The 13,933-nt window shown below is 35.9% G+C and overlaps 1 protein-coding gene across 2 annotated transcripts in view; it reads right to left on the bottom strand.

The window, feature by feature from the left end:
* The window catches only part of SPATA17 (spermatogenesis associated 17), an 87,662-nt gene that overhangs the window by 14,539 nt on the left and 59,190 nt on the right, over positions 1-13,933 (bottom strand). For both annotated transcript variants that reach the window (XM_031060370.1, XM_005416149.2), the window contains 2 exons: positions 13,740-13,891; positions 5,202-5,340 (listed from right to left, as the gene is read on the bottom strand). In XM_031060370.1, the coding sequence (XP_030916230.1) occupies positions 5,202-5,340; positions 13,740-13,891 (291 nt within the window). The remainder of the gene's footprint in view (positions 1-5,201; positions 5,341-13,739; positions 13,892-13,933) is intronic.

The raw sequence follows: 13,933 nt of genomic DNA on the forward strand, positions 1-13,933 counted from the left end.
GAATAGTACAGTATATATTGTTATTGGACCAGATCCTTGGATTTAAATTATTTGTTTTGGTTCAGAACTCAGGATACCAAAAAAAAAGGTGAGAGAATGCAGTGTTTTTTTGGAAGCAGACAGTTGATAACTCAAACTAAGGGTCCACTTGGAGCATCTGAATAGATACATCAAGTCATGCCAGCAGTAACAAAAATACAGGAGCCGTGTCATGGGCTGGAGGTCACTGGAGTGCATCCCACTTTGGCAACAACCCTTACTATCCCTGACATGGCTCATGAGGAAACCAGGATTGGAACAAGCTAACTCTTACAGCCCATCTAATAATTCCCTTCCAGCTGCCACATTGTGTGAGACCTGTATTGCCTAGGAAAACACACTGAGGTTGGTTGGAGAACTAGGAATCTGATATTCCAAATATGTGCTAGCACTTCCCATGTACATTAGTAACTCCTGTCACAAAGCACACTGGTAAATATGGCCTTTAAAGTTTTAAAAGGTAATAAAGCTGACAGTTCAGATGCACATTCATTAGCCAGTATCACACTGTACTAGAAAATGTTCTTGGATAATCTTTTTTTCTAATTAAAATGAAAACAAGCAAATTCCTTTGATAAAATGAAGTCACAATCTGAGCAAGAAAGAATTTAAGACTTCACACAGATCATACCTATGATCTCAAGTCAAATCACTGGAAGGTTAGAAAAATTGAATTAAGGTGGAATTTAAGTAAATTTCAGTATAGACAGGGATGGGAAAAATAATGTATCAAAAATTCTGCCTCATAATGACATCATCCACAGACATGACTGTTTTATGTGTTGGCCTTACAAGAGATAAAACTAATTTTCAAACAGACAAAATCTCTTTCCCCCACTATAAGAATTTTTTCTGTTTTCTCTATTAACCCAGATTGAAAACCTGTCAGTTCTTGGACAAAAAGCCAAATTTATGCCTAGTGTAAAGCAATGAAACTGTACTTTTCATTATACTTATGTTGTAACATTCTTTATATAAATTCTGGCTTGGAATATATAGTCATTTTTATCTGTTATATGTGTCATGATTTAATTAAATACTTCTGCAACTTCATGCAATCACAGTTGAAGGCAATCGCTGTTCAACAAAATTGACTGAAGCTGTTGATTGTGCCTTTATCTACCCTGGCTGAATCTGAGCCTGTAATTCTCTGCCTCTGGTGACAAAGATGGAAGTGATATAATTTATACATGGAACAACTATTGCCTGCTCTAATGGCTACACAGTACAGTGTGAAAATGCCAGCAGAGTTGACCACTCTCCTGCTTCCATTGCTCCACCAGAAGCAGAATTGTGTTGGTGGTAAATTACAAGAGCTATGTTTCCTAGCCCAGGCAAGGCCACGATAATCAGAACAATTTGAAGTTGATATTTGATTAATGCTGGCAATATTCTATAAGTGATTTCCACTAGACAACATCTAATTATTTAATTATTTCCCATCAATTAATGGAATGAAACAATTCAAAACAAACAGCTAGAATGAATGTTTTGCAGGAAGCTCATAAACATCAATTCATACAAGTAGAAATCTTGCTAAAACTATATCAAGCTGGCCTGTTGAACTTGAAAGGCATATTTTATCCCAATCAATGCATAAAAGTAAAATTATCTATAACTAAGGCATGTTTCTCTGCTGTACAGTTCAGCTGTAATGATCCCCACACACTGCTCTTGCACATCAATTATGATAATCATAATCACGGTCGTTAAGCTGAATGTTCATTATTATCAGGATGCTGGTGACAGCAGATTCAATCACCGGGTGCAATGGGCAGGCAGTCACAGTCCCACCCAAGTTTCTGCAGACAGCGTTGTGCCACATTAAATCTATGATGTGTTCCACATCCCACTCCATTCCAAAAGCTGTAGACGGTAAAGGTCAACTTTATGTTCTGTGCAATATGCTTAGGTTCTCTAAATTAATTCTTTGCAGTCCTGGGTATTTTTATGCTTTGTAGATAATAAAATCCTGTTTCGGGCCAAAATGCCTGTGCAAATAATGAAACTGTGATTCAGTTGTACTGTAATTCACCTATAATAAGGCATCAGAGGGAAGAATCTATCAGAATGGAACATCTTAAACTATCACTTCCTGAATTTGACAAATAAGAAAACATTAAATGCTGTCATTAAAGTCAGTTTTCTAAAATGCATATGCAAACTAATTCCAATACCGATTAAAGACTGTAAGCTATTATTTCTGCCTCAGCAAATATGAACATATGTGAGTGTTTTGATAGCTGAAAGACTATAGTTAGTGTATTTGATCCCTTGGCTGTCCATCTACACTGGAACCTATCATTGTAGATAAAATTCCTAGTGACTAGCAAATTTTTTATATTGAAGCTTCTTACATTAATCCTATCAAAGGCATTCCCATGTATTTAGATAGATGGTGTAAAACTTAAAATATATAAGCAGTTTTACGTTTTATATTGATTTACTGAGTAAACTAACTAGATTCAGTTTCACTAAAGGTATAGTGAAAGGAATTTCCATTTCTTGTTCATTTATAATGAAGAATTAGAACAGAACACTTTTTCCCTTAACTCAAACTTCTTTGAAATGTAAACGGAGTGAGATAAAAATTTTCAGATTATAACTAGATAAAAAAAACTACTAACTTTTCCTCACATAGATATGGTAATTATGTTTAGAGGAAGCCTATGCTAATATCCTTTCATTTTCCAGAAGAAATGTAACAAGGTAATATTTTTCATTGTTGTTCATTTTGCTTCTAAAGTAATTATATAATTTACATACTAATCTTTTTGTGACTTGAATTAAATTGCATAGTAATAAACACATGAAAACCTCTGGAAAATACAACTAGGACATGCTTGTGCACACACAGACACAAAGAAATTGTTTGTATTTAATATTTAAAAAAGCCACCCAGTATCAACTAACATTAAATAATACCTCAGCAGCTCAGACATGTCACTGATCAACTGACCACTGACTTGACTCCTTGGAAGAACTTACACAGCCTTAACAGCAGCAACACAAGAAACTTGTTTAGCATAAGACTGTCAGAAACTGAACGGAGATCATGGCAGCGTTATCAGTTATTCAGGTTGTAATAGAGGTTGCATCCACAAAGATATAACCTTGTGGTAAACTCAAAAGAGGGTTATGTTAAGCAGACAAGCAAAAATCCTTTTTGTTTTCTACTATTTTTTTACATGCCAGTCAGTCTTGTGATTCATTAGAACAGATAATTTTGTTCATTGCATTGATATATTTAAAGTTTTCATAGAGTTTAGAAATAAGAAAGTGTCACAGAGTCCTATCAAATTTAAGAGTTAGGAAAGTATGACCTCACACCTGCCTATGGGCCTTTTTCCATTAAACTGCCATGAGGAGCTTGAGGTTTTGAGGTTATTTTTTGTTTTTTTTCCCGATAATAATGACCCATTAAAGCATTAGGTATGTCATAAATAGCCCTTTTCTCCCCTTATCTCTCTGCTGGGGCAAGAGGCTCCTAATGGAAGCTTCATATTGATTTAGAATTGGGGTTGGAATGCTCTATGTCATGTTGGGTTAATGTATACAGCTATTCACCACCAGAGATTTAGGTTGGTATCTATCCAAGATCACAAGTAAAGTGAGTTTTTTAGCTAAGCCCATGGTTTATAAATGTGTGATATGATATACAGTATAAATATCATCATCTGAGCCTGAGCAAGAACTGCTCAGCTCATTTTTTATATCATCATCTGAGCCTGGGCAAGAACTGCTAAGAACTGGAAAACAAAGTCTTTACAGGACATACAAGTACCAGAAATAAGACATTTAGGTAGTTTCTATATATCATACTGTGGGACTTCAGCCAGTCATATCTTCCACTCCTTGCCTTTGAAATTCAGAAATATTTTTGTTTGATTTTTGATGTTTTATTTGCAAGGAGATACAGTTAATGCATGTTGAAATACCAAAACTTTACTCTGAACTCATTTCTAAACCTTAAAGTTTTGAGGAAAAATCTTTTTAAAATGTTCCTTCTCAAACTAAGATTCCTTGGAACTTGCTGTATATTTACAAAGGTTAAACTGCTCTCAAGGAAATAATTAATTACATCTTACAAAATTCCATAATTGTTTAGGTAGGAAGAGACCTCTTGAGATCACCCTCTATAGCCCCCCTACTCAGCTAGAGCAGGTTGCCTAGACCATGGATATATCCAAAGATAAAGATTATCCAACCTCTTTGGGCAACTTGTGCCAGTGCTCTGTCACCCACACAGAAAAAGAAAAAGAAGAATTAAAAAAAATAGTGTTTTCTTGTGTTCAGATGGAATTTCATGCACTTCATTTGCGTTCATTGACTCTTGTCCCTGGACACTATGGAGTGTGAGAGAAGTTTGGGGTCCTGTTCTTCTTTGCTCTTATCAGGTGTCTATGGACTTCAATAAGATCTCCCCTGTGCCTTCTCTTTTCCAGACTGAAGTGTTCCAGCTGTCTCAGCCTCTCCTCCTACAAAAGAAGCTCCAGAGTCCCCTAACTGTATGGGTAGAGAGTGCAGCACAGAGCCAAAGTCCATTACCCTTTTTGCACTCAGAAATTTTAAAGTGATTAAAATACCTAATACAAATACGACTAACACAAACACTAGACAAACTCGTGTTCTTAGAAAAATTACCTCTTACAGCACTACAAAACCAGACATACATGAGATGCTCCTGACAAAGCAGGAAATTTACCAAGGTCTTCTTAAAATAAAAAACAGCTATTCGCTAATTTTAAGATTTTTCCGAAGAATATAAGCACTAAAATATTGTGTTGTTTTAATCAGGTTTTCCTATAATTTCCTGAAGTTTATCTTAATGTGAAAGAGTAAATATACAACCTCTCTTAAATCAGAAAAGGCAATTCAAACAGAATGAAACTTAGGAAAATGCATTAACTGAAGCTTTACTTAATCAGGGTCTTAAATCCTGATCTTGTAGGACCAATAGGTGTTGAATTTCCTCAAATTGAATTTACCAGAGAGTCAAGGAAATTTCACATCTCATCACAGTTCTAACTACATGATTTTATAACATGCTAGAAAGAATCCTGTTGGATTCCATGATTGCTGGATCATACTGAAATTCACTTAGTTCTAATAAAGTATCAATCTAAAAAAGTAAATCAATTATTGACTTTGCAATGACTTACCTTGTCTGCTATCCACTTCTTAGGATATACTTCTCTGAAATATTTAGTTCCATAAGCTTCTTGGCCATATTTGCCTGACTTACAAAGTGATGGCTCATACTTCTCATAATTTTTATGATATGAAGAAAATGGCAGAAACCTGAAATTCAAGAATATTTTAGAATCAGTTATGCTCTTCTCTAGATGCCACAGGATTGATGTAAATCAGTGCTGCAGGAGATGATGTGTACATATGTTCCTGATATTTTTCACTACCTTCTTGATGTTCCCTCTCAGTATTGTGAGAGGATTACTGCAATTTCTCCTGCAGCCTTTTTCAGAATAAATTTGGAGCAAAGAGACAGTGAGCTTCAACAGGATAAAATGAAGACTTTGTGCACAAGGATCTAACTTGGTTCACTTGCATGAGTAGATTATTACTTTGTGTGTATCTGCACTGACAACTGGTGGGATGTGTGCAGGACAATCAGGGGCCCCTTTGCTGGGAGGTGCCTGCTGATGCCTCAGGTCCTAGCAGAGAGTGCAGCCTGTGCCAGCTGCCAGTGGCAGGCACGCCCCATGCACGAGGACAGACATCACCTCTGGAGACAGGCATCCTTGCTTTGTCATAGCCAAAGCTAAATAAACCATATTCTCATTAGCAGAACAGAAACTTGCTCATATTTGTAAACCACAAAACAGAGAAATTGTTTCTTCAGAATTCATTGACTGTGTACTTTACTCTTAAGTTATAATTATGTCCTAATTAGCAATCTTTTTGAGCCAGGTTCTTTCATTTTCGGTGATAATGATGATGGACTTGCTGCTTAGATAGTGCCAGTGAGCAGTGAAGCTCCAGCTACCTGCTGGAAGGGGTTTTCAGATGGATGTCCCTAACTGCCAAGGACAACCACAGGTTTTTTGGGTAGGTTCCACAGCAAACTGTATGAAGGAAAGTGAAAAACATCTTGTATATAGAAGATCTGCAAGACACCCTACAAACACATCTTAGTTCCATCAATTTCAGTTTCCAGGAGAGTCATGAGAGCAAACAAGTACATTTTACTATAAAGTAAAACACTGGAAATTAAGTTTATCATTGCTGGTATTCTGAAAAAAATCAACATGTGTTCTTAATTCTAGAAGTGCAGGGAAAAATAATTCTCAGTAAAATTAGAAAGATATGCTTCAGAAGTCAAAAATATCACTTTTGAATCCTATGACAAGAAATGTAGTTAATTAGAACCCTTCCTCAGCTGAAAGCTTTTCAGAATCCAGAGTCCCCATAAGAGTTAGGCAAACAAAGTTTTACAAAAATTAGGATTAAGATACTCTTCTTTGTCTCTCAGCTGATACAGATGCAGAAAACAAATTATTTTGATTAACTGATTTATCAACAACTGTTTGAGTGGTTTTTAAAATTATTTTTCTTTCTTTCCACCTCATAAAAAGAAATGGTTTGAGAATCTTTCCAGCTGTATCAACTTCTTCTATAACATGCCACAAACAAATGCCATATAAAGTTAGTGAAAAGAAAACCCTGAGTTAGCAGACTTCTAAATAAAAAAAAAGCTATAGTAGCATGTGTATACCCATGGGAAAGGACACCCTCACACAAGACAGATTAGGGTACTTGTAATGCTAATTTGCACATGGGATGGACATCACACACACACAAAAATTAATGTGGCCCCAGTGTCCCAGAGAATACATTGAAGGTGCTGTGACCTGGCTGCTCCACTTGCAGTTTTTATCACTTCTGAATTGCATTTTAATAGTACATTTTTCTTTTGTTCGGACATGAAAGAAAATTGGCTTTCTCAGGGGATTGGATAGCTGAGAAGACAAGGCTTGCAGTTTTGGGATTTACCCATATATGCACAGAATTTAGTTGAGCCAGAGCATTCATAATTTCATATGAATACCATGTCTGTAAAATGCATTACAGACAAAATAATTAAAAATCTTGAGGAAAGTAGAAGTAAATTATTATAATTTTCCTAAAATAAAAAATTCTACATAGAGTTTTTAATTTTACTGTGGATCAGTTAATCTTTGTCTTTTGGCAAACAAATTCTCAGAGTAATGTAGGTTCTATGATTCAAAAAAAAACACCCCAAAATTAACACTTTGAGACATAACAAGCAGTATATTCTTTTAAATTAAAGAAAAAATATAATAGAGGATAATGGTATCGAGTAGAAGCTTTTTCTTCTGTTTACAGTTCTGCTCTCAGAGTCAGGGGGCAAATCTTTAAAGTGATGATTCTCTAACAACATGCTTGTAAATTCAGTGTCTGCTTAAAGTAAGTGAGAATTCACCTTATGTGAATAAGTAATTAAAAGAATTACAACAATTTTTCATGTTAAGTCAGATAACCAAATTAATGGGAGTAATACCAAAGTCATTATATCCCCCCAACCAATAAGAAGAAGAAGTAATAGCACTGCAAAACACTTCAGTAATGTTATTATGTTCTGTACTTCTTTGTATACACTGATACAGCTTGTCCCAAAATTAATGACAGTATGTGCTCTGAAAGTGTCAGAAGAGAGTGATGGAAGAAGAACATTAAATTCAGACCAAGATACCATTATCAACTGTACAAGTTTAGATTCCAATAGTTTAGATTTCAAAACATTCACTCATTATTCCTACATGTACTTTTCAGCTTTTCCTTGTGATTTAAGTGTAAATTCAGAAATTCATAATGTTTTCAGTAAACATGACAGACAGAAGTACCAATCAAAGAAGAATTAAATTCTGTATTGATGTTTTATTGGGCCATAAGAAAAAAGTTTTTTATTGGGCCATAAGAAAAAGTATAAACTGAGACTTCCCAAAAGATGACTTAATGGAAGGTGAACTTTCCCTAAATAAATATATTGAAAAATGAAAAATTATTTCATATCAGCCTGAATGAGAAATATGTCAAAGGATACAATCAAAATGAGGAAAGGGTTGGAACCAAAAATGAGAAACTACAAATGGCAGTATTACTCACATATAACCTGAGAAGGATCAGGACCAAGGCTGGCTGTGTCACTGGTGATGAAGGCCAGCTGCACTGCTGCCAGGACCCCAACCTAATTAGCCTAAAAAGACTTAGAAGGCTTCACTTAGTAGCCAAACCAGGACCTGACAGCTGCTAGAGGTATCTAAATTTCAAAGGCACTACAGATATTTGTTGCTAACAAAAATAAAAATCTTTTTATCTCTCATCCTGTCCTGGACCTTCCTTCTACTATTAATATCATCTTTCTAAACCTTTTTTCCCCTCACATGTTTACACTCCCCCTCCACGATTTTTGTTCCTACTTTCCTCACCTACCATTTCTTCCCTTTAGTCTGCCTCTTTTATTGCAATCTCTCTTACTACTTTGACAGGAGATGGAAAAGGCCTTTTACATGCTGAAGGTTTTTGAACTGGATTGACAGAGATGACAGGAGCAGCAGCAGGAACTGGTTTCTGATGTCTGTGGCAGTGTGAGAGGAGCACAGCAGCGCAAGCAGGAAGGAGAATTTCCCAGGTCCATCACTGACTGCTGGGCAAGTGTCCCAATGCTATATGGAACCTACCAATAGGACACAGGACAGAGGCAGTGACTTTTTATTGAAATTTAAATGGCCACAAAAAAATGGAGTGGTCCCTCAGCGTGTTCTCTAAATCTGCCCAAGAGGCAAAATCCCAGCAGTCTAGTGCAGCAAGCAGGTAATCCTGATCCCAGAAAAGCTTCAAAACATACCCAGGCTTCTGAGAAAGATCTGCCAAATCTACTGCTGGACTGCCACACATGCTGCACTGCCAGGGCACAGTTAGAAATATAAAACAGAGTACTGTTACATGGCTTTTCAAACTTTTACATTTGTACACTTTTGTAATTTAGTAGGAAAAGTGTACTGTACACTTTTGTAATTTAGTAGGAAAAATGCCAGCAAAATATTAACTCTATGACATTGTTAAATTTTTATCTAAAGTGTTTTTATACAATAGCAATTCCATTCTTTGTTGTCTTGATTTAATTCAAATTCATCTCGCTTTGAAGAATTCCATGAACAATTAGCTCCAAACAAGCCATGCTTCTCTATCAGGAATCTGTGAATATTTTATCTTCTTCTTTTTCTTTAATAAAACACGACATTAATTTTAAGCTTTCAAATTTGTATTATATCTGAAGTAATTTTTTCATCAAATCCAATCTTTTCACTTAGGGAACAAAGAAGGAAGCATAATGGTTTTCCATAGCAAAACAACTGCAGCAGGGCAGACATTATTTAGTTTATAATGCATGTATATTAAAATCAAATTGTTAGATACAAGAAAAAAGACGGAATATTTTATTTAGCATATCTAGTGACATTATCTTTACTGCACTGATTTTGCCATGAGAAGCCTACTTGGGTGCCTTAGTACAAATATTGTTTCTGGTAATATACTAAATATGTGGTTTATTAAAAAATTATCAATCACTTTGATTGTAACATCAGTAAATCTAAAAATTCTCTGGCCATTTTTATTTAACCTCTGTCTGTGATAATGTAATGTGGCAAATAAAAGCACAGCCTAGTTCCTGTAGGAAGTAAAAGAGATCTCTTCTGCAGCAAATTCCGGAACTTCTTAATTATACACAGACTTATTATCTGCATTCCCAGTGTTATAAAGTACCAGAACTTCATTAGAAAAATTAAGAAGGAAAAATGAAGGCGCTACTTTGTAAATTTCCAGTGGAAATTAGCTGGAAGAAGCAGAGGAATACTGGATCAAAAGAGGGTAATCATGCTTAACTGTGCCCTAGAGCACCCGCATGTATAATACGATTTGCACAGTAACTACCTCTCCTATTACTGCTTGTTTGGAGTATTCTGTGTTAATGGGGTTAGCTAATTTAGTATTTTAACTTAAAAAGACTCTGCTGATTAATAAATGTTGCACACTGTGCTAGTAATTAAAATAAATGGAAGAGTTACAAATAGAAGTTGAATTGTTAAGAAAACATTATCTGAAAATATATGATAATCCCTGTTTATCATAATACAATAACAGTCCGGAAAATATGCAAATTGCTGAAGTTGCAAAGCATATGACAAACTAAATATAATTTGAAAAAAGTTTTCGGATGTGTTGTGTTTGTATGACAAAAAAATGTAGTAGCCATTTTCACTGCAGCTAAGTCAGAGATAAAAGAATTGTACAAGATTTTATAATTCTAGAAATGAAAAGATTTTTTTAAAAACTCTAAACCTTAAAGTGACTTGCATTTTAAGTTTTCTTACAATTAATACCAGGCAGTTCATAGCATTGGTGCTCTCCAAGTACAGAGCTTATTTAGGTCACTAATTTCTCTGCAAGTGTATCTGTTCTGCCCAGCACAGGGCAGCACAACAGCACCTCAGCTGCTCTAAAGAAAACCACAATCTTGCTGGAAATAAGTCCATGAGGAGCTGGGTGCTGCTGTGTTCACACAGCACGGGAGAGGCAGGATGTGCAAACATTGCTGCACACCAGTGAACCAGTGGGAGCAGGACCAGGCTGTGCATCTTCAGCACAGCACTGAGCACAGACACAGCCAGAAGCTGAGATAATGTTTCTGATGTCACGCCAGAAGTCTACAATAAATTAGGAAACCTAAGCCTTACACTATTGCTATCACCACACTGCATCTTGTTCTGATGTTTGCTGACTTCATAAAGATGTTTAATAGTATACTTCGAAGTATGAGGCATATTATATGAGACAGATTTCATCAAAGTTAATGAAAATAATTTACATTTTTGTTCTCTGGAAAATTAGGCCAGCATGTGCCTGCACACAACTGAGGAAAGAACTTTTTATGCTTCATCTAAATCTGCTGGATCCAGCAGTTGTTGTCTCAAACTAGACACTATATTGTGACCATCCCAAAGGAATGCAATTGTCATTCTTATCCAAGTGGAGGGGGAAATCACTTCATTTGTATGAAAAATAGCCCAATAAGGTAGTAACAGCTTCAATTACATGAGAAAAAGAAATCATTTTTATTAGGCTGGATTACCCAGTTGCTTTTCCATTACAGAAAAGGGAATTCCAGCAGTTGCTTTAAGTGAGCATAGTATATTCTCTTTTGGTTTCATTTGTACTGCTTCTGCCTGCCTCAAACTCTCTCACAACTTTTCCAAATATTTTGTGCTTTTTATCAAAAGTAAGAACTTTCTCAGACCTTGCAACACTCATCTTATCATCCTGTAAACAACCACTGATAATTAGAGATTTGAGTGAATTCTGAATGTTGCTGAAAATTTCAGGTACATGCCAACAATCTTTCTGTCTTAAGAGACCCAACACAATACCTACTCAGGAAATATACATATCAATGCAAATGTCATTCATGCAAACACAAGCTTTCTCAACAAATGCCACATACTTCTGCTGCTCATTCTCTCTTTATTTTCTAAAACAGAAAAATAATCAGCATAGGAAGCACCACCAGGAAGAAATAAAGTCCCAAAGTACACAATTACATAGCAAGAAACAGAAATTTGTCAATTCATAATAGACACTGCTGAGAAAAAACTACTGTAGAATCTGAGTAACTCTTTGCTGGCTCCTCCCTGGAGACCAACATCCCACGCAGCAGCTGCAGCATTACCAGTGAGCATTAGTCCTGGTGATGACCTGCAGCTCTGTCATCACCTTTTCAAGGTTACAGATGTGACCCTTGCATGGCTGGTTGAATAAGAAGCACACATGGAATGATCACAGCCTGAAAATGTATAATACACTCTGCATTTAGTGTGCATGAAGCTGAGAATCATTGATTGTTGGGACATTGCTTCTGTGCATTAAGGATGGCATTAAATGCTTCCTTACCCATAAGGTAAATAAAGATCCACATGAAATAATATCTACCAAAATTGGAGGCTTCAAATTTAAACTGTACAAGACCAAATCTTCACAATTCCCTCACTGAAGAGTCAGTGAAACATTTATTGCAAGGTCTGACCTTCTGAAAGTGTTGACACAGTAATGTCTGGGGTAAACTTCATCAAATAAAGACTGAGCAATGTAGTCATGCCTATAAATGAAGGACATCATCTAACCTCAGTGGGAATGCATCAATCACAACTAATTCAGTGAAGAAAACACTTTAAATGAGAGGTAGAGTATTAATTACTACCTAGTAATAGGGGTTCTTTTAAATTTCACCAGCAGAAATTTTATATAAAAATGAAAATGAAAAAAACAGACATTTATGCTGAGATGTGAAAATTAAGCTGTTTCCTCCTCCACACACCAGTACATGAAAGAATACAGAGAGAAATAGAAAAGGGGAGTATATTTGTACTTGGAACTGAACTCGCTTATGATTTTGGTATGAAAGAAATAGTGTTGTCTCTCACTAAACAAACAAAAAAAAACCACAAAAAAACAATAAAACAAAAAAAAAAAACACCAAAAATGTTGCCCAAAAGTGAAAAAGTAGTCTAAATAAAATATTTTTTGAATTTCAAAACTGTTTCTGAATAGAATTTTCTTTCAGTTACTATTAATATTAAATTGGGGGAAATGGTCCAAAAATAAACACATAGAAGTTAAACCATGTAAACACAATTGATTCTGGCACTCTTAAGTCCCAGTCCTGAATGTGATATATAGCAATATGGAGCTGATAAAAAGGCATGAAACAGATCAAAGATAGCAAAACATCATGTGCCAGTGATCACAGGCTGCTCATGAGGAAAAGTGATTCCCTTCTGTCCTGAATTTTGTATTGAAGGGCCAAAGGATTGCCAAGAGCAGTGAATTCAAGGAAAAGGTTGGCAAAACATAATTCTTTTCCTAGTTAACTACAAAGGCAGAGAAAGTGACTTAGCAGGCTTTTATTATGATTGGATAAAACAGTGTTTAACAGTCATCATGCTAAAAAAAAATTTAAAAAGGAAATATTTTGGCAACAGCCTTAAATCTTTTGGGACAGAAGCCTTAATCTTTTGTAATGGATTATGGCTGTATTTGAGATTTTATGGAAAAGAACTGGCCTGTCTGGCACTATTACAGCTGCCATGGCTTAGGAAATCAAACTGCTTCAAAGATTATTCTAGATTTTGTGTCATGTTCTAACATGCAACATATGCTCCTTCCCCTTCCAAATGAGCCGTGGTAGAGAAAACAAGTCTTATTGGCATGCAACACCATTTTTTCTTCCCATAACCAGTAAGTTTCCAGAATATGAAGACAAAAACTGTGTTTTTTCCTTGGCAAGGTGCATGTGGCAAGACAGAATTTGCATTTGTTTTCTTATTCTCCATTAAAACCATCTGTTGCATCACATATTATTAATATTACAAGTTCTTTTAGAGACTCATAGATACGGATGGCACATGTCAAGCAATTACAAGATAGGGTCTCTGCCCTGAGCAGTTTATAATCTGAGGACACAGAATTTAGAAGTATATACATAAAATGTTTTCTAGTAAGCTGTCAGGTTTGACATTTCATTTTGTCAGGCATGAAAGGTTTCTGAAAGCAATGGAATAAAGAAAACATTCTCACAACAATATAAGAAGAGCCAAAGAACTCACTGACTGCCATGGATGGAATTTCTCCATTCCTCCCCTCGTGTTGGCTCTCTGGCCTTGGCTGGTGATGAATACATGGACTCTCTCACTCGCAGCGTTGGTTCCATGGGCTTGTAGCGCTGCTGCAACACTTCAGCGGGATCACGGAACGGCCCCTGAAAGGTGCAGGATAATACAAGTGCTCTGTTTGGGCTTTC

The sequence above is a fragment of the Geospiza fortis genome, unplaced genomic scaffold, assembly GCF_000277835.1.
Source record: "Geospiza fortis unplaced genomic scaffold, GeoFor_1.0 scaffold41, whole genome shotgun sequence".
In the NCBI taxonomy this organism is placed as follows: Eukaryota; Metazoa; Chordata; class Aves; order Passeriformes; family Thraupidae; genus Geospiza; species Geospiza fortis.